Here is a 19,735-nt window from a genome sequence, read left to right on the forward strand (position 1 = left end):
GTGGAAGGGGGTGGTGGTGGCGGGGACTCCCCCGGGGGCTGTGGGAAGTCCTGGGGTGGCCCGGGGGCTGGGCCTGGTGGAGGTGGAGGGATGAGCGGATCCAGGCCAGAGTGCTCCAGCCTCAGGTCCCCCACAGAGCTGTAGAGCCGGAGGCTGCCATTGACCAGGGAGTTGCCATCTGAAAGAAAGGAGAGGCCAAGATGTCCCCTGTCTGCTGGGCACAGGGCTGGGGTTGCCCCTGGCTGTGCTTAACTTCTCTGAGCAAGGTGAGAGCGGCGACAGGTGACCCTGACGAGCTGGGCTGAGGTGGGGGCTCCTGACAGAGCAGGGAAGTGTGGGAAGGGACAGGCACAGGGCGCCCAGGCACCAGGCTCCGAGTTCGGAGCTGGAACACAGCAGGGAACACGCACCAGCCAGAGTGTGGGGGCGCACACCTTTGATCCCAGCACTCAGGAGGCTGAGGCAGAAGGATCACCACGAGTCCCAGGCCAGCCTGGGCTGCCCAGTGAGACTGTCTCAAAGACAAACAAAATAGGCCAGGATTTAGCTCAGTGGTGTTGCACCTGCCTGGCAAGCACAAGGTCCTGAGTTCGATCCACAGTACGAAGCAAACTAAACCAAAAATGGAAAGCAACAGTAAGAAACAAAGCACCAGCAGCCACACAAAATGAAGAAGTGCTGGCACCCTCTCCAGTGTGTAGTTCCGGGGACAGAGACAGCAGGCCCCGCAGGTTAGTAAATCCTCACCATGGGAACGTGTGTTGGGGGGAAACCAATAAGGCCAGAGCTGAGAGTGGTTGGCGACCCCTGTTGGAGGTGTCGCGGCAGGGGGAGGGGGAGAGACCGGCCTGGTGTCCAGTAGAGCCTTCCAGGCAGGGGCAGCCACCGTCAAGGCTGAGTGTGGTGCATCTACAGGTAAGGGGACTGAGGGGCAGGGGCGGAAAGCAGGTCACAGGCGAGACCCTGGTGGCTCCTCAAGGCCTTTCCTTTGAGTGACACAGGAAGTTATTGGCCGGAGCTGAGCAGAGGTGTGACAAGTGAATTACCTCTCTCCGGTAGGCACTGATGCCCCCAAAAGGGAGAGGTGTGAGGGGTGGGGTCACAAACCCAGGCAAGCACAGCCAGTAGGGGGAGCTGGGCTCACAACCAGGATTGTCTGATGTCTATGGCTTGGGATCTGCCTGCCTCAGCCTCCCAGAGTGCTGGGATTACCGATGTGCACCACCATGCCTAGCTCCATGCCTACCTAGCTTTTGAATTCAGAGCCAAAGGAGAAACGACAGCAAGATGGACAAACCTCAGCCCCAGAGTCCTCTTACCTGCCACATCTTTGCCTGCAAAATCTTCAGGGACAGAGGGAGTCGGCACAGCCAGCCCATGGTTCTCCTGGGCATTCTGAAAAGGATCAGAGCGAGATTGGGTATGGGAAAGGAGAGATAACTCGTTCTCCGATCACTGCAGTTGAGGCCATAGTATGCCTCAAACCCTGCAGGATGGCCTGGGTGTGCTCACCAACACCTGAACAGTGAATTCACAAAGGTGGACCTGGGCATACGGTTGCCTTGGATCACTCCCTGGGTGGGGAGTAGACACTCGGGGCTGGGCTCCCGCAAACCCCTGGGCAACGCATAAACCTGTCTCGTGCTGTGTTTAGAGACAAAGACATTTGAAAGAGTGATGCTAAGTAGGGAAGGACCACAGCTCATGTACTGACAGCAGAAAGGAGAGAACACATCCACACTCACGCGGAACTGTCACTGCTCTGAGCCTGGTGGCCACGGAGCATTGGGACTACTGATCCTGACTTAGACATCAAGTCCAGCCACCAGGCCAGCCTGCAGGCACCGAGTCTGCAACTACCAGTGCGCGGACACAGGAACATCCAGGTGGCCCCAGATGAAGAGCTGATCTCTAACCTCTGCAGGCCAGGCCGCAGGTGTGCACAGCTGCCCGGGCCGGGCCACCCGATTCTGTTTCCTCTCCCTAGACGGACAGTGCCAGTGTCAACAAAGTCTGCACACCTGTCCCTGTGAGGAGTGGCAGAGCGTTTCCGGCTCTCAACGGCCGCGCCTTCCCTCCCAGCCAGCTTTTCTTACCCACACACCCATCACTCCTGTCTCGCACTCCAGCCTGGCCACTACCTGTGACCACACTTGGAGTCTGACAGCATCTGGATGCTGGAGGTGGGTGGCTGGGGTCCTCTCCCCAGATCCTTTTCTTTTTCCTTCGCGCTGACCTACATCCCCAGTCCCTGCTCCTTTTAAAACTACAGGTTTGTCTTGTTTTGGTAAGACAGTGTCGCTACGTAGTTCAGGAGATCTTCTGCAGCCCCTGAGTGCTGGGATCACAGGTGTTTTGTCACCATGCCCAGCCCTCAGTTTTCCTTTCTTAAAACAACTCTGAGTCGGGCGTGGTGGCGCACGCCTGTAATCCTGGCACTTGGGAGGCTGAGGCAGGAGTGAGTTCAAGACCAGTCTGGGCTACATCGTGAGTTCCAGTTCAGCCTCAACTACATAGTGAGACCCTGTCTCAAAAAAACAAAAAAAAACCCACAAAAACAACTCTGAAGCTGGAACAGCCTCACAGCATGATCTCATCCTTTACTGCCTCTACTTGATTCACATGGGGAAACGCACATCAAACCCAGAGCCAGGGGACAGGGGCCTGGGCCATGGAGACCCCAACACCACACACATGCAGATCGCCATCTAGTGACCCTTACAGGGCCCTGCGCCCTGATGCTGACCGGGAGCCCGCTGGGCCTTCAGGATGGGAGCTGAGGTCCCTGGTGCCTCCCTGGGCTAGACCGGAAGTGGAAGGACTCGGGGCTCAGGTCAAAGACCTGCTCAGTTCTGCTAGAGGTGTGACCCTGGATGGGCAGACGACACACAGGATGGGACAGCGACGCTGTTCGCATTCACACTCGCTCCGTGTGCCAACACAACAGCTGGACTAATGTCATCTTAGAGCAGGGTGTGGTGACCCCAGCACTCAGGAGACTGAGGCAGGTTCAAGGCCAGCTTAAACTACCTAGTAAGACCTTGTTTCAAAAAGCCAAAAAAACAAATGAGAGCAGAGATACAGTTTCCTGCTCTGCAGGACTCGAGAGGAACAAATGCCCTAATATCCCTGGCCCAGAACCAGGTGGTGGAGGTTCAACTGTTCCTACCCTGTCCCCCACAAGGTGGAAAAACTGAACCATCAAAGCCAGGATCCCCAAGTCCTAGAAGCAGCTCCCCAGCTCCCCTGGTAACAGTCATGCAGGAGGGGTGGTAGGAGCTCACAGCCCAGAGTTCACTCCCCGCCCCCGCATTTCCTCAACTCTTTTTTTTTTTGGCTTGTTTTTGCAGGACCAAGGATGGAATCCGGGGTGCTCTACTGCTGAGCTCCATCCTCACCCCTGCATTTCGCATTCTGAGACAGGGTCTCACTGAGTTGCCCAGGCTGCCTTTCAGTTTGTGATCCTCCTGTCCCAGCCTCCTGAGTAGCTGGGATTACAGGTGTGCACCACCACACCCAGCCTTGATTGATTTTTTTTTTTTTTGCTTTTACTTGTGGGGTGCTAGGAATGCAACCCAGGGCCTTGCACATGCTAAGCAAGCACTGCACCTGGCTTACAGCCTCCCTTTTGATCTTAAAGCACTCTGCAAACGCAGGAAGGAAGTCCATCTTAAACTCAGGCAGAGCTCCCTCCACCCACAAGAGGGGCCCCAGGCCATACCTACCACCTCAGCACAGTGCTCAAGGCCCCGGAGCCCAGCCTCATCTGATTGGGATCTGGGGGGCCACGCTGAACAGTCCCAGTGGACCCGGGCCTGGCCTGGCATCTCCTGCTTGGACCTGAGCTCAGTGGTACCGGGCAGCCTTACCCATGGGAACGGCCAGGCTGACCCAAACGCATTTAAATGTTCCTTCCACAGAGGCAGCCTGAGAAGGTAAGCATGCCCTTGCTTAGGGGGACCCAAACAGGTGACATCAGCGTGCTGGTCCAGGTGGTGACGTTGTAGATGCGGACAATGTCAGTGTCCTGCCCTCCTCCTTCCACTTTGAGAACTGAGGAGAATCATCACTAAGAAGAGGGCTTGAGGGGCCGGGGATTTAGCTCAGTGGTTCTGCTCCCTGCCTTTCAAACGTAAGGTCCTGAGTTCCATCACCCCTACCAAAAGCAAAAACAAAGAAGAGGGCTTGATTAGTGAGTTCAAGGCCAGCCTGAACTACACAGCAAGTCTCTGTCCCAACAGTAACAGTGAAACAATAATAATGAACTAACAAGAGGGCTTGGGCTGGGCGTGGTGGCCCACACTGGTGATCCCAGCACTCAAGAGGCTGAGGCAGGAAGATTCCTGTGAGTTGGAGACCTGCCTGAACTAAAGAGGGAGACCCTGTTTCAAAGAAAAAAGAGGGGTGTAGGTAAGATCTTGTCTAGGATCCTGGAGCCCTGCTCCTGTACCAGGAGGGGCATTACTGGGCAATTCCCAGTAACTGAACACAAAACAGTGGACTAAGTAATAACATTGTTGTGTCAACACTGCTTTCTCCAATGTTGCAGATCTGTCCCAGGGGATGGAAACACACACTGAATTATTGGGAATAAAGGGACACAATGTCTCAACTTACTCTTCAGGCCTTCGGGAAGAAACAAAGTACGTGTAAAAAAAGAAGAAATAAAACAATGTAACAAAATGCAGGCCCTCCCCATGAGGTGGCTAGGGGATTCTTTGCAACTCTTCTACTTACTAGGGTTAGTTAAAAAGAAAGTTATATACCTAATGCCACTAAATTGTACACTTCAAAATGTTTCAAATGGTAAATTTGCCTGGGAGGCTGAGGCAGGAGGATCTCCATGAATTTGAGGCCAGCCTTGGCTACATAATGAGTTCAAGGCCAGATTGAACTATACAGTGATACCCTGTCTCAAAAAACCAAGCAAAGGTAAAATTTATTATATATATAATACATTTTTTTAAAAAAGTAGTGTCAGGGATATAGCTCAATGGTAATGAACTTGCCCAGTAGTATGTGTGACTTCAACCCCCAGAGTTGCTTTAAAAAATGTTTATAATCCCAGCACTCTGAGATGCTGAGCCAGGAGAATCGTAAGCCTGGCCTGCTCAATTTAGCAACTTAGGGAGACCCTGTCCAAAATGAAAAAGAGCTGGCAATGTAGCTTGGTGTAAAAGCCCTAGGTTCAATCCCCAGTACCAAAAAAAAAAAACAAAAACGAAGATCATCCGAAGAAAAAGTGCAAGGGCTCATGACAGGTGCCGCCCCGCCCTGCTCCCACCCGCATCAGATCGCAGCAGCAGCTGCTGGAACCCGGCTCTGTGTCCCAGAGCAGACCCATCCCTTCCACCCCAACCCCACTTCCTGTGTGAGCTCGGTCCTTTTGGACCTGATTGCAAAAGAGGAAACTGAGGCGCAGAGGCTGCCGCACCCAAGGCCCCACCCTAGCCCGGGTCTGCCGGTCACTCCCGGAGTCCCTTCCTGCTTCCCCCAAGCACAGCCTGTCCTCAGCCCCTCACTCACAGATGGACAGATGGACGGACACGGCCTCCGGGGACCTCCTGGCCTCCGCCCTGCTCTGCGTCTGTCCCCTGTGAGTCCCCAGCCCCGTGCCACTGCTCTTATTAATAAGCTGACACTTATTAGACCCCTACTGCATACAAGGCACCACTCTGAGTCCCCGTCAGAGTTCACAGGAACCTAAGAGATAGGTTATTGTTTTGATCATACAGATGGGGAAATTGAGGCAGAGACGGGCTGAGTACATTATCCGAGGTCACACAGCTAACCAGGGGCAGAGCCAATGTGGGGACCCCAGAGCCCGCCCCTTCCTGCTGGTGTCAGGGGGTCAGGGCGGTGGTTCTTTGGGCGACCCAACACACGTGTGCCGAGTGAACAGACCCCGCTGGGCCATGTGAGTAGGAAGAATGCAGCGCACCAGACAGAAGTGCGGACTCTGCGGCCAGCTCGGCCGCCAGTGAACTCAGACTGAGGTCGCCTCTCTCTGGGCCTCAGTTTCCCGCCCCTGGCTGGACATGCTCCTAGGATCAGCTCACCACGGTGTTCCTTCTGTGACCTGCTCCCCTCTGCGCTGTGGGTAGTGACCTGGACTCTCTGGGCCACCCCCAGAGGCAGGGTGCAGGGACAGTCACTGCCACTAGGCCTGGGTGCCTGTCTGGCTCCCAAGAGGAAAAGGGGAAGCAGGTGGGGGGCTGCATATTTCTTCAGTTTTTTGAGACAGGGTCTTGCTATATGTGGCCTCAAACTCACAGCAATCCTCCTGCCTCAGCCCCAAGAGCTGGGATTACAGGCGTGTGTCACCTTGCCTGGCATGGAAAGTTGCATTTTGGAGAGTCACAGGCTGGCCTGGAGGTCACTGGGGGCCTCACCTTCGACCTGCTGTTGTCAGCAGGGAGGTGGCCTGGCCTGGCCCAGCACCCTGCCTTGGTGGCACTGTGCCTTGAGCAAATGTTGGGCAGGGGCCGGGAGGGGGCTGACCTGTGCTGCAGACACTCAGGGCAGGTGTGGCCTCTGAGGGTGGCAGCCAAATATGGGCAGGGAGAGGAGCATCAGGCGGCCACCGTCATGGCCACTCCCACCCTCTGAGCTGGCCCTGCAGGACGGAGCCTGGCGAAACTGGGTCTCGGCACTTCCTTTATCCCCACACAGTACAACACCCGGAAGCTAAGGCCGCCCCACAGGGCTCACATGCAAATCTCCCATGGGTGGAGAAAAGCCCAGTCCCTAGTTCTCAGTCCTTAACAACAAACGATTGTATTCGTAATTTTAAAAAGACCACCCAATGCAATTATATTTTTTTTGTACTAGGGATTGAACTCAGGTCCTTGTGCTTGCGAAGCAGGCAGCAGAACCACTGAGCTAAATGCCCAGCCCTGCAATTATAATTTTTAAAATTATGGTGGCTGAGTGTAAGGAACATTAATTTCAGAGTCAATAGACCAGATTTGCAATCTTAAACTCATCGTCTAAGATTGTAGCCAGGCATGGTAGGGCACACTTGTAATCCCAGCACTCAGGAGGCTGAGACAGGAGGGTTGCCAGGAGTTGGAGGCCAGCCTGGGCTTCATGGTGTGAGCCTGGCTCAATAAATAGATAGATAGATTATAGATAGCTAGATAGATTATAGATAGATAGAAATGGCATAGTTCCTGGGGCTGTGAATGCAGCTCAGAGGTCTCTGCCTGGGTTCACCTCTGTCTGTCTCTCTCTCCAACACAGTCAGTGCCCACCAGACGGCCTAGCCCTCTCTCTGGAATGGGACACTGCCTCAGGCTTGGCTTTGCTGTGACAAAGGGGCCTGTGGCACAGGACTGTGGGGCTGGGTGCTTGCCTCATCCTCCCCCACGGGTTAGCAGAGGCCCAGAGTCTTCGGGTGTCCCCCCCCCCGCATCTGTCTGGTTGGACTGAGAAGATGGGGCACCCCCAGGGTCAGGGACAGACAGGAATCAGTACCATTCCCAGGCTGAGGAGGAGGAGGAGGAGGAAGCACTCACCATGGGGGAGGGGAGCCTGCTGTCCGTTCCGTGTCGTCGTCCCCCCCCCGTGTCCTGCCCGCGATTCCTCGGAGCCCAGCCAAGCCTCAAGGGTGGGTCCCCAGGGCCCGGCCAGTGGGTGCTGCATGGTGCATGGCTGACCTTGGGCCTTGGCCAGGTCTGAGGTGGCTGCACAGCGGGGAATGCAAACCTCCCATCCAGTCCAGCCCTCTGGGTGGGGTGTGAGCAGTGGGGCACAGGGCGGGGACCCTGCTGCGGAGTCAGAGCGGGGGCACCGTGCAGCCTGAGAAGGGGGCCTCAACTCCTTCCCTCACTCCCAGGTCCTCAGCTTGATGAAGTCATCAGAGACGGGCTCTGCCCCTCGGAACTCCTGGGAAGCTGGGAGCCAGCGGGCGTGTTCATTAAAGAACCCGAGGACCCCATGGCCACCGCTGGAGAAGGCGCCACTCACCAGCCACCCAGGGTCCCTAGACCCTGCTGGGCCCTGCGCTATGGGGGTGTGGGAGCCCAGCTGTGCCCCTCTCCAGGGTAGGAGTCAGTGGGGTCGAGAGGCCACCCTGGAGCCCTGCCCCCTCCTAAACAGCGGTCCCGGCTTAAATCCCAGGCTCTTCTGTGGCTCCCGCCGTGGTCCTCACCACAGAGCCACGGGGTGGCCAAGGAGCAGCTGTCTGGGTAAGGATGGGTGCAAACAGCTTTGGAGGTTCAGGCTGAGGCCTCACCCTGATAAAGCCAGGCAGCTAAGGAAGGGGCTGGGAGCCCAACATTATTCACTCTTCCTGCTGGCCTCTGCTGCCCCATCCCTAACCCTTCCCTCCAATCCACCCCCACACAGATCAGCTAAAACCCTGGAGTCATGGTCTCCATAGCCCAGAGTGGAGCAGCACACCTGTGATCTCAGAACTAGGGAGGCTGAGGCAGGAGGGTTGCCTGGGCTACACAGTGAGTTCAAGGTCAATCTGAGCTACTTAGTGAGATCCTGCCTCAAAAAACCCAAAACATAAAAGATTAAATAAAAACACAACCTTGCCTGGCTCACGCCCCCACCCAAGGAGTCTGGGCTCACCCAGGAGGGTGGGGAGACAAAGGGAGGTGCTGACTTCAGCTGTTCCTATAACTCCCAGGCGGCAGCAGCAGGGAGTCTCCTGGGCAGAGCCAGGCAAGGCTGACTCAGAGGGTGGGGTGACCCAAGGAGCTCTCATGGCCCCGGGCACCCTGGGGACCCGTTCAGCCAGTTTCCTGTATTTACCACATGGGTATTTAGTTTGTAATTCCTGCCATACATCATGCTGGGGATGGCTGGGTCCCCAGGGGAGCCCCAGAGAGAGGGTCACAGTGGCACAGACCAGGCTTGGGCTAGAAAAGGACACCCCCTTCACTGGGCCCAGGCCTGCAGGGAATAGGACTCCCAGCTCGCCTCCCTGGGCCTCAGTGTCCCCTGGCTGTCAAGTGTGGGGTGCAGGAAGGTGGGGTGGTCTGGGCATGGGAAGAGCAGAGCTTAAGGGGACCCAGGTGAGCCATCAGGGCCTCCCCCCTTCCAATAGGAAGTCACTGCGGGGGATCCTCAAGGAGCAGCCTGGTCCTCAGTCACCCCAAAATGAGAGGCTGAGCGGGGGATGGGCTACATCTGCCCTGGGCTGATGCCGCCACGTCCTACTGTGTTCTGGGCACGAGCACTGAGGGGAGGGGGAACGGGAGTCAGCTGCAGAAGTAGAACAGGGCACAGTCCTTTTATCGGCGTGTACAGTTCTGGGCATCTCTGGAATCAGAGGTAGAGGCTGACTTTGTATCTCTTCGTGCTGGGTTTGAGACCCACGGGTGGTCACCACCAAGCTATGCCCTGGCCTTGAGACAGGTTTCACACAGTCACGGGGGTGCCTGGGCTTGGCTTGATTTTTTGGTGGGGGGTACTGGGGATCGAACTCAGGACCTTGCACCTGCAAGGCAAGTGGTAAAACCACTGATTTACATCTCCAGCCCTGGGTTTGAAGTTTCGATCCTTCCTGCCTTGGTCTCCCAGAGTGCTGTGGGGACAGGCGTGCACCACCACGCTTGGCTTGGTGTGGTTCTGTCTATATTTGTCGGTAATGTCCAGGAGTTGTTTTACAAGCAGAAAAGAAAGGGTTTCAGGTCATGTTCCCAGAGCCCTGAGGGAGGTGGCGTGATGAAAATCAAACTGGGACGGCCTTGTGCGCAATCTTGGACCTGGCGGGCAGAGTTAGCAAAACACAGTGATGGGGAAAAGGGGCAGAGGGCTGTGTCCAGCCATGCTGGGCAAAATGTGTGGCGCTCAGGACCACGGCGTGGCCACCTTGGAGCCTACCGGGTGTCATGAGCTCAGGCTGTGGCCAGGCCAAAGGGACAGCACTGCCTCTGCCCAGGCCGGCATCTGAGGCAGGATCGAGCCCACTTTTGTGAGGCTGGCTGTTGACACCCCAAGGAGTGCTCCGGATTATGAAGACACAGTATGAAAAGAGAATGTAAAACACCTCACTACTGTTCTTATACTGACTGAATACTGAAATGATAATCTTTTGAATCTATTGGGTTAATAAGTAAAACATATTAGTAAAGTTAATCTGAGCTGGGTGTGGTGGCACTCTGGGAGGCTGAGGCAGGAAGATCACAAGTTAGAGCCCAGCCTGGACAACTAAGTAAGACTGTCTCAAAATAAAAAAATAAATAAAGGAGGGCTGAGGATGTAGCTCAGTGTAAAGGCACTGGGTTCAATTCCAATATTTAAAAAAGCCGGAAAAAAAAAAAAATAAGGGCCAGGGAGTTAGCTCAGTGGTTCCACTGCCTGCTTTGCATACACAAGGACCCAAGTTCGATCCCTGGTAACAAAAAATAAATAAATAATTTAAATAAATAAACAAGTAAACAGAAAGGGGGTTGGACGTAGCTCAGTGGCACCGCGCTTGCCATGCAAGTGCAAGGTCCTGAGTTCGATCCCTCTTACCAAAACACAGACCAGTTACTGGGGCTATTTGACCTATTTCTCTTTCTTTATTTGTTTATTTTTGTGGCACTGGGGACAGAAGCCAAGGTCTGACACATGCTGAGCAACTGCTCTACTGCCTAGTGACCAAAACACCCACCCGATGTTGCCTACGTCCTTTTGGGTTTTTTTTTGTGGTACAGGGATCAAACTCAGGACCTTGCACTTGCAAGGCAGGCGCGGTGCCACTGAGCCAAATCCCCCCTTTTGTTTTTCACTATTTATTTATTTATTGTTTTGGTACCAGGGAGCAAACTCGGGTCCTTGTGCTTGCAAAGCAGGCAGCGGCACCACTGAGCTAAGTTGCCAGCCCCACATCTTTTTCCTTTTAACACGGCCACTAGGCAATGTGGACGTGCCGTGTGCTCGCACCCCGTTTCCCCAACGCCCAGTCTAGAGGTCCCCGGGCCCAGGAGTGCCGCACACGATCAATAGAACCTGCCGGAGGACAGCTGCTTCCTGCCTCTTTCCTCCAGAACCAAAGCCCAGCCGCAGGACAGCGTCTCATTTCCTGTGGTGTTAGACTCGGTGCAAAACTGTCACAAGCGCCCCCTCCCAGGGCTCACTGATGTTTGTCCTGTGTGGCAGCTCAGATGCCACCTCTTCCAAGTGGCCCCCAGGATCACCGCTCACAGCTGGCAGCTTGGGTGCCACCCCCAGGTGCCTCCTGGGGTTCACCAGGGAGGAGCCGATACCCCAATTCCAGCCATCCTGTGTGAGCCGCCTGCTGGCATCAGTAAGGCGGGGAGTGGCACTGGTGAGGCTGGCGACTAGGAGCCGGGCGGGCAAGGGGACCTGGTGCACGGTGGGGCCGTACTCACCAGAGGGAGGAAGGTCAGCAGGGGCCTCACGCGGGGCCGGGCCTTCAGTGTGGCCGTTCCCGACTCGCTGACGGTGTCGAATCGAGCGTCCCCGTAACAGATCCCATCTGCAGGGCAGAGCAAGGGGACACCATGAGCTGGGAACAAAGGCAGACATCTGGCCACCAACTTTACGCATCCTGCAGTTCTCAGTAAGGAAGCAGACCTGGCAGACTCCCCACCCAACTCCGCTAAGCCCCTCTGACACAGGAAGATCCTCCTGATGGAGCCGGACATGGTGGCGCGTGCCTGGGACCCCAGCACTTGGGAGGCTGAGGCAGAAGGATTGCCCAATTTTGAGGCCAGCCTGGGCTACATTTTGAGACTGTCTCCCACAAACAAAAAGAATTCTAAGGAGGGTGTGTGTGCAAACAGGACCACTGGGGCGGCACTGTGGGCTTGCTCCTGGGGTCTCCTCCTGACCAGTCCACAGACAGGTCCTGAGCCTTTTCTGTCCCACGGCAAACTTCCGGGTGGGACCAGAGAGCTTCAGGCCGGGCTCACCTCGGAGAGGGAAAGGGCACAGTTTCCCCAAGTGTTTGACCTAATCAGGGACAAGCACAGCACACAGGTCCCAACTGTCTCCTGGACCCTTCCGGCCCAAACACCCCGGGGTGCGCAGGACAGGATGACCAAGGCCACTGGACCCCTGGGGTGTGCTGGGGGAGGCGGCATGGCACCAGATCCAGGACTGCTGTAGGAAGGGCCGGCCTGGCCCCCACCCTGTCTCACTCAGGGCGTCTCGGGAGCACTGAAGGAGCTCGGCTCATTGAGTCCCCTGCTCAGGAGGAGACCGCAGGGAAGCCACGGAACGTGTCCAACAGGCCGGGCCCGTCGGGGGTACTGGGCAGTGTCCTGACTGCTGGGCCTCGGGTGTGACAGGAGGCTCCAGGGAGCAACCAGGGCACCACTTCTGCAGAGGGCCCTACCGGGAGGTGTGAGCATTTAGGTCGGCCTGGTCGGGCGCAGGAAGGGACCATGAGGTACAGCTTTGGCCCGACCAGAAAGGACAGCCCAGCAAGGAGCGCCCACTGGGGGCACTTCCAGAGTGGAGGACGTGGACTAGACTGGGTGGGGACAGCAGGGACAGCAGCACAATGGCCTGGGTGCTGCCAGACAACCTGCCTACCTCCTCTCATCTTTACCTGCCAGGGTCCCAGGTCCCCTGCCTGATGCTGAGTTATCTCCACGTCGATGCCCACTACTCTTGGGCATACCTAATCACAACTGAGCAGCCTGGCAAGGTGGAAACGCTAGAGAAATAATGAGCCATGCCAGGCACTCGTGAGGCTCAGGCAGAAGGGTCGCCGTGAGTTCCAGGCCAGCCTGGGCTACATACACAGTGAGAGCCTGTCTCAAAAAACAAACAAAAATTCCATTTTCAAAATCGCTCTGTAACAGATGAGGAAATTGAGATACAAGGTCAAATGATTTGCCCAAGGCCTGACGCTAAGTATGAGTGCCAGGGTCTCCCTGAAGGGCCTGACCATGTGCCCCCTGTCCCCACAGGGAGGGACCCCAGTTTCACCAGAGACAACTGGGAGTGAGACGGCTGTGACCCACGGATACTGTGGGGTGGAGGAGGCCGGGCTTTGGCCTCCAGCAACACTAGGGGCGGCGGGAGGTGACACAGCCACCCAAAGTCTCGCAGGGCAGGGTCAGGACCAGGATGGAACCAACTGCAGGGACATCAACCCCACAACTCCAGCGTCTTGGGGCCCAGGGAGACCCCATCACTTTCCTGCAGGTGGTGGCCCAGATTCTAAGCACACAGCCATCCCCTGGGGCACAGCTGTGGGGTGGGCAGCAAGGGACAGTGAGGCTGAGGAAGCAGAGCCTGGCCATTGCCTGGGTCCAGCCTGGAGCCCTACTTCCCTGTAAGATAATAAATGTGTTGTTTTAAGCCCTCTCCCCCAAAAAAGGAAACAAGGGAGGTGTGGCTAGAACCGGCCAGGCCTCAGGGCCTCTCCTGCCTTGCCTGTCCCACAGGGTCAGATGCCACCCCGGGAGGGCCACCATCGGTACGTCCTCCAGGCCAGGCTGGGCCTTTCTCCCCTCAAAGTCAAGGACAAAGCTAGAACAAGAGGCCAAGCCTGGGGACTTTGCTATGGGAGTAATGGAACTGGGTCACGGGGTTGGTGACACTAGAGTGGGCCCTTCTGGGCAGCAGACCGCTCTCCCAGATGAGGAGGTGGGGCAGAGGAAGAGGGTAGGGTGGCAGAGAGGGCCCTGTCCCAGAGACCTGGGCACCTGTAAAGTCCTGTGTCCCCTTCCCACCACAGGACCCTTCTGAACCGCGACGCTGGCTGCTTTTGCTCACCACGTGCACAGGTCACAGAGGTGGCCCTGACCAAGACCCAGGAGCTTCCAGACAAAGAGAGGGATTTCCAGAGAACTGGGGCCACTGCAGCCTAGGAGGCAGGCAGCAGAACCATGAGCTAAATCCGCAGCCGTTTTTTTGGGTTTTTTTTTTTTTTTTTGGTACGGGGGACTGAACTTGAGTCCTTGCACTTGCGAGGCAGCTGATGGCACCACTGAGCTAAATCCCGAAGCCCTACTGCAGCCTAGGAGAGAAGTCCTGGGAGCCAATCCTGTGCCCCATGGACCACATTCCTGTGGAGAGACCACTAGAAGCTGGGGATGGCATCCCAAAATGTAATTCCAGTACGGTACTTTGGGAGGCTGAGGCAGGAGGGTTGCAAGTTCAAGTCTTGCCTGGCACTTAGTGATTTAGCAAGACCCTCTGTCAAAATTTTAAAATTAAAAAAAAACCCAAAAAACGGGGGTTTTAATTTTATAAAGCTCTGGGGATGTAGCTCAATGCCAAGGCCCCGAGTTTAATCCCTAGTACTGAATTCAAAAAAGCACTTAATTCCAGGCCTTGATGCCAACAGGTCAATCTAGCTCAGAGTCCATCTCCCAAACCAACGACGGTAAACAGTACCAGCTCTGTCCCCATCAAGTCCCCATGCGGACCGGATGAGCACAGGGCTCCTGCAGACTTCCTAAGAATCACGCCCTGCAGGAAGGTTTTCATCCACCCTCACACCAAAAACTAGAGCTGCCAGAAGTTCAAAATCTACTTCCAAAATGATCCTGGGTCCCACCAGTGGGCGCTGCCTCCTGTGTCCACCTGGGGACCCCAGTTCCCCTGCCCTGGGGTGTTCCTATGCGGCTGAGCCTGTTTCCGCGTCTTTGTCATCGTGACCGTGGTCCCTGAGGGTGGACGGCTCGGGGGACGATGAGACAAACCACGGAGAATGTAAGCAACGTGCCTAGCAGGCAACTGCTGCTCTACACTGGGGGTGGCTTCTTTCACTGTCACCCTTGTCCTCTCATCCCTGCCCCACCCTGCATCCCTCCCCGAGTTTGGGCTCCGAGCTCACATCAGCTCACGCCACATCCAAGTTCCAGTGAGCACCTGCACCCAGGTGACAGGGATCATTTGGAGTGTTCACACTGGGGACACAGCGGCCCAGAGCGGGAGGGGCTGGACCTAGATTCCAGCTCCTCCCGGGACAGGCAGGCCCAGGTCTTTATTTTGAGACAGAGCCTGCCTACTTAACCCAGAATAGGTTTGAACTTGTAATCTTCCTGCCTCAGCCTCCTGCATGGCTGGGGTTACAGGCACGAGCCACCACACCTCACAGGAAAATAGTCTTTTCATTCCCAATCTACAGACAAGGAAACCAAGGCTCAGAGAGATTATATCTCCTGCTCAGCTACCTGACTCTAGGATCCAATTTCCAGTGGTCACAGCCAGCATGGCAAGGACACTGGGAGGGACCCTGTCTCTTCCCTCAGATCTCCCGTGTCTGGAGCTTGAACCTGCAGAGGGAGGGGACGGGTCTCGGGTTTCTAGCTGTGTACACACCCTGCTCAGGTCTGCAGCGCCTGGCAAGTGTGGGCTCTTTGTCAGGCTTGGTTTCCCCACATGTAGTGGGGATAATTACTGACCCTGCCAGGGGCCTCAACACCCAGCAGAGGTCTGATCGGCAGAGGTCCGATCGGATTCCAGGTCCTGGGAGGGTGGGGTCTCAGTCTGGGGAGTCTGATGTCTCCTCCACCAGGACCCCAACAGACCCAACTTCCTACCTCTTCACAGGAGTAAGAGGGTGCTGCAAGGTCCCAAGGGGGAGCCCCTGCCACACAGGGGAGCAGCAGGGTGACCCCGTGTGAATGTAACCCACAAATGACCTTAATGAGGCCCTTTCTTCTAATTAGCAGGTCCACAGGAGCAGACCGGCAAAGGCCAGTTTGTCCCAGCAAGCCCCGGCAGGCCTGATCCAAGTGCAGAGAGACCTTTGTCAAAGGGCAGAGGGAGCCACTGAAGGTTGGCCCCGGGCTGGGGGCAGAGGGAACAGGGGGAGCAGGGGAGGAGAGGACAGCAGGGGAAGAGCCTTGGGGAGGGCAGCTGAAAGGACCTTGAGTGGGTACTGGCAGGGCCGGCACAGCACACAAGGCCTCCGCTTCCCAGGTAGGCTGGCTGCTTGGTGTCCAGAACAGTGGGACAAGGTGACTCGTGCCCAACCTGCCCATCCAATCTTCCCAGGAGAGCCGGGCATGGGGGCACACCTCTGTGATCCTAGCGCTGGAGAGGCTGAGGCAGGACAGTTGCTGGGAATTTGAGACCAGCCTGGATCACCTAGCAAGACTCTGTCTCAAAACAAAACACACACACACACACACACACACACACACACACACACACACACACACAATGAGGAGAGGTCTGGGAGTGCAGCTCAGTGGCAGAGTTCCTGCCTAACAGGCATAGGTGCTGGGTTCCATCCTGTCAAAAAGGGAGGGGTGGGTGGGGGCAGAGCTCAGGAGACAAATAAATATTGAGCTGCCACCGGCTGTGGTGACTTTGCGCCACGTAATGCTTCTGAGCCTCTGGAATCCGTTTCTCCAACTGGAAGACCTTTTAGAACTTTCAGTGATAGCAGACAGCCTGCTGCAGCCGGCCTGCCCTGGGTTCCTCACCACTGCCCTAGGTGGTCCTTAGCACAGGGCTGAGTTCAGGAAATGGTAACAATAACAACGATCTTATTGCTGTTGTTTTACTGGCTGGGAGAGAAAGGGTGGCCAGAGCTGGTCTGCAGGTGAAGGTGACTGCAGGGAGAGAGGTGCTTTCATAATGTGTGTGTGTGTGTGTGTGTGTGTGTGTGCGCGCGCACCTGTGCGCACATACTGAACAGTGGGAGGCCACAGCACGCCTCAGGGGCTGGGAGTAAACAGAAGTCTCCCCCGCCCCACAAAGCACAGATCCACTTCCTGCAAACTGAAGGATGCTTAGCTCTTGCGTTCACGGCTTCCCATGCTTTTGCTGGGCCTGAGACCAGGGATCAGGAGACCCCAGGGCCAGGGACTCCGAGATAGGCATCCGCTCAGGTTTTCCTGATAAGGAACTACAAAGGTTCCCTTACACTTTCAACCTGGCTTCACTAAAGAACCTACCCCCCCCCAGCAAGGCAGACACCCAGGGCCTGGGCCCTGACTTGTAGGCCAGGGGAGGGGTCCAAGGAATCTGCATTTTAAAGAAGTGTCCCAGCTGGGTGTAGTGGTGTACGCCTGGATCCCAGCACTCAGGAGGCTGAGTGTAGGATAGCTACATATTAGTCTCAAAGCAAAACAAAAATGAATAAAGAAAAGAAATAAAGAATTGTCTTGAGCCAGACTTGATGCCCTCTGCCTATAATCCCAGCTTGGGAAGCTGAGGCAGGAAGATCACAAGTTCAAGGCCAGACTGGCTTCCTAGCAAAACCCTGCCTTAAAAAAAAAAAATCTTAGGTGTTTGTGATGAAGCCACTCTGCCTTGCGAGGAACAGGGCAGCAGGCAGAGTCCCCCAGCCAATATGGGCGTGCCTAAAACTGGCAGGGAGGAGTCCCCTCTCTGGCGCCCCTTATCAGAGGGATTTACAAAGATTCACATCTCTGCTTTCTCAGGCATTTGGAGCACAATTATGTGGCCTTTGAAGACCCTCCGTTTGGGTTGTGGGAGGGAAGAAAGCTTAATTAGGGATTGTGATTACATCCAGTGAGGTCTTCTAATTACCGCAGTGCACAGGAAGGAAATTATTCTTTTTTTTTTTTTTTCCTGAGACAAAGCCTCACTAGTTCAGGCTGGCCTCAAACTCACTGAAGCAGCTCAGCCTGGCCTGGAACTCACGGCGATCTTCCTGCCTCAGCCTCCCAAGTACTGAGATGACAAGTGTGCAACACCAGGCCTGGATAGGAAATCCTTCAAGAAAAATCTACCCGGCACCAACCACCTTCATCAGCCAACCTGTGAAGAGACCGCTGGGGGCGGTGGCACAGGGCTCCCAGGTACAGGATTCCTTACACGCCCCTGTGTGATCCACCCCTCCGTCCTAGATGCCAGCAATGTCACAGACTCTGGGGCCTCAGGGAACCCGGATCCCCACCCCTCGGAAACCGCTGAGCCTCCTGGCAGAGAGCAGTGGAAACAGCAGGGCTGAAGGAAGGGACCGGAGAGCCACGGGGCCTCGACCCACTGTCCTCGAGGGCTGGGCAGGACCGAGTCTGCGTCTGCGGCCCAGTCTTGCCCAGCTACTGGGGCCCTGGGAGCGGCTTCACTTTGGCCTCAGGCATCCGCACACCAGCCCTATGGAACAGAAGGAACAGCCAGGTCCGTCCTCTTCCCATCCCAAGCTCCTGGGGAACACCCAGCCGCTGCTGGGGTGCCCATGCCCTACCCACATTCAGGCTTGGCGGCTGAGTCAGCCGAGGCCCAGCCCTGCCTGGGGACTGGGGAGCTGTGCCCTGGCTCCAGCCTGCCCATCTGGTGACAGCGCACACGCCCCTCTACTCTTACCGGGGACGCTGAAGACAGAAAGTGCCCGGAAGTTTGGCTGATGCTCCCCGCCTGGGGGTTTCAGGCAGGCACCCTGCCCGTCACCCTGTGTCGCTGCTTCCCAGAGGGGAGTCCCCACCAAGGTTCAGAAGTGGGCTGAGCCCTTCAAGAGGGCCTCTGGGGTCACCACACATCCACAGATCCCGTCACAGTGATGACCACAGTGCCCTAAGTCCACTCAAATCAGTGAGCTGTACAGGAGGGATGGGAAAGTACAGTGAATGCTTATATTTAAAAACCTAAGCCAGGGATTTAGCTCAGTGACAACACGCCCTCCTGGCAAGCGCCAAGGTCCTGAGTTTGATCCTCAGTACTGGAAAAAAAAAAAAGTAAAAATTTAAAAATTGCTCTCCCTCGCTCCAAACACACTTATTCCGTGTCTCTGGCCACTTTCTGAAGCAGCTCTGCAGGTCCCCTTTCATGAGTGTCTGCAGTTGTGCTGCTCTGGCTGTGTCCACGTCCTGAATTGATTTCCCTTTTGTGGTCATTTTGTCTGAGGGGTAGACCTAGAAGTCACAGGGTGTCAGATCCACTGAGCAAGGCGGGTGACAATAGTGTCACATGTTTATGAGCCTACGTTTCTGTTGGGTGGCACTCAGCAGCAACGTTCACCCTACTTTTGGTCACACCTAAAGAAAGACACAGGAGAAAGGACTTCCAGACCCACTTGGGAAATAGGCAAGAAAGATGGGGTAGCGGTAATCCCAGAGCTCGGGAGGCTGAGGCAGGAGGATCACTCATTCTGAGTGTAGGCCAGCCTGGGCTACAAGAGTTCAAGGCCAACCTCAACTACATGCAAGAACCAGCTCCAACAAACAAAAACAAAATGAATGTTAAATTCCGTTTCAAAGGGGGATTTGAGGGGGATTTAAGGCAATGTGTTCTTTACTGTAATAAATTATCTTAAATGCAAATATCCACCACACCGAGTTGCTGGATGGGACACTGTTCGTTCACACTTTGTGCACTGGGGAAGGTCCTGGCTGGGCCATTTAAAGTGGTGTTACGCAGTGAGGTCTCCTACCGCCCCCGAGCCCGGGTCTCCTCCAGTAAAAGCGCCTGACTCTAGATAAAGATTCCTGAATCAACAGCACAAAGACTGGAGAATGAGACCTTGCACCCAGGAACAGTCCGTGGGTGTTTGCTGTGTGACGTTTTCCTTCTGGGAGGTGACCAGGCCTTGCTGCACAGCCCGGCCAGGCTCTGCGCTGCCTGTCCTGCTGCTCCAGAACCTCTGAGGCCCAGGTCCCGGCTTCCTGCTGTCCAGTGCGCCTGTAACCTGGCCGGGTGACCTGGCTGGGGGCTGGGCCGCCCCTCCTTTCCCACCACTGCGTGCCCAGAGCCACGGGCCAGGCAGAAAAGTGAACTCCTGTCCCCACCCCTTACAGAGGGGACTGCAGAAATACACGGGCCCCGGGGATCCCGGGCCGGCCTGAGGGGACGATCCCCGGTTCTGGGGCCGCGACAGCTGGGGCGGAGGAGGGGG

At 56.0% G+C, this 19,735-nt stretch overlaps 1 protein-coding gene across 1 annotated transcript in view; it reads right to left on the reverse strand.

Annotated features, from left to right (window-relative positions):
- Nucleotides 1–11,609, reverse strand: part of CUNH6orf132 (chromosome unknown C6orf132 homolog) — a 17,636-nt gene extending 6,027 nt beyond the window's left edge. The window contains exons 1-4 of the mRNA XM_010617803.1: nt 11,555–11,609; nt 11,334–11,440; nt 1,320–1,395; nt 3–178 (exon numbers count right to left, since the gene is read on the reverse strand). Coding sequence (XP_010616105.1) covers nt 3–178; nt 1,320–1,395; nt 11,334–11,440; nt 11,555–11,609 — 414 coding nt within the window. The remainder of the gene's footprint in view (nt 1–2; nt 179–1,319; nt 1,396–11,333; nt 11,441–11,554) is intronic.
- Between the last annotated feature and the right edge of the window lie 8,126 nt (nt 11,610–19,735).

Source organism: Fukomys damarensis, unplaced genomic scaffold (genome assembly GCF_012274545.1).
Source record: "Fukomys damarensis isolate Sample0158 unplaced genomic scaffold, DMR_v1.0_HiC HiC_scaffold_20, whole genome shotgun sequence".
In the NCBI taxonomy this organism is placed as follows: domain Eukaryota; kingdom Metazoa; phylum Chordata; class Mammalia; order Rodentia; family Bathyergidae; genus Fukomys; species Fukomys damarensis.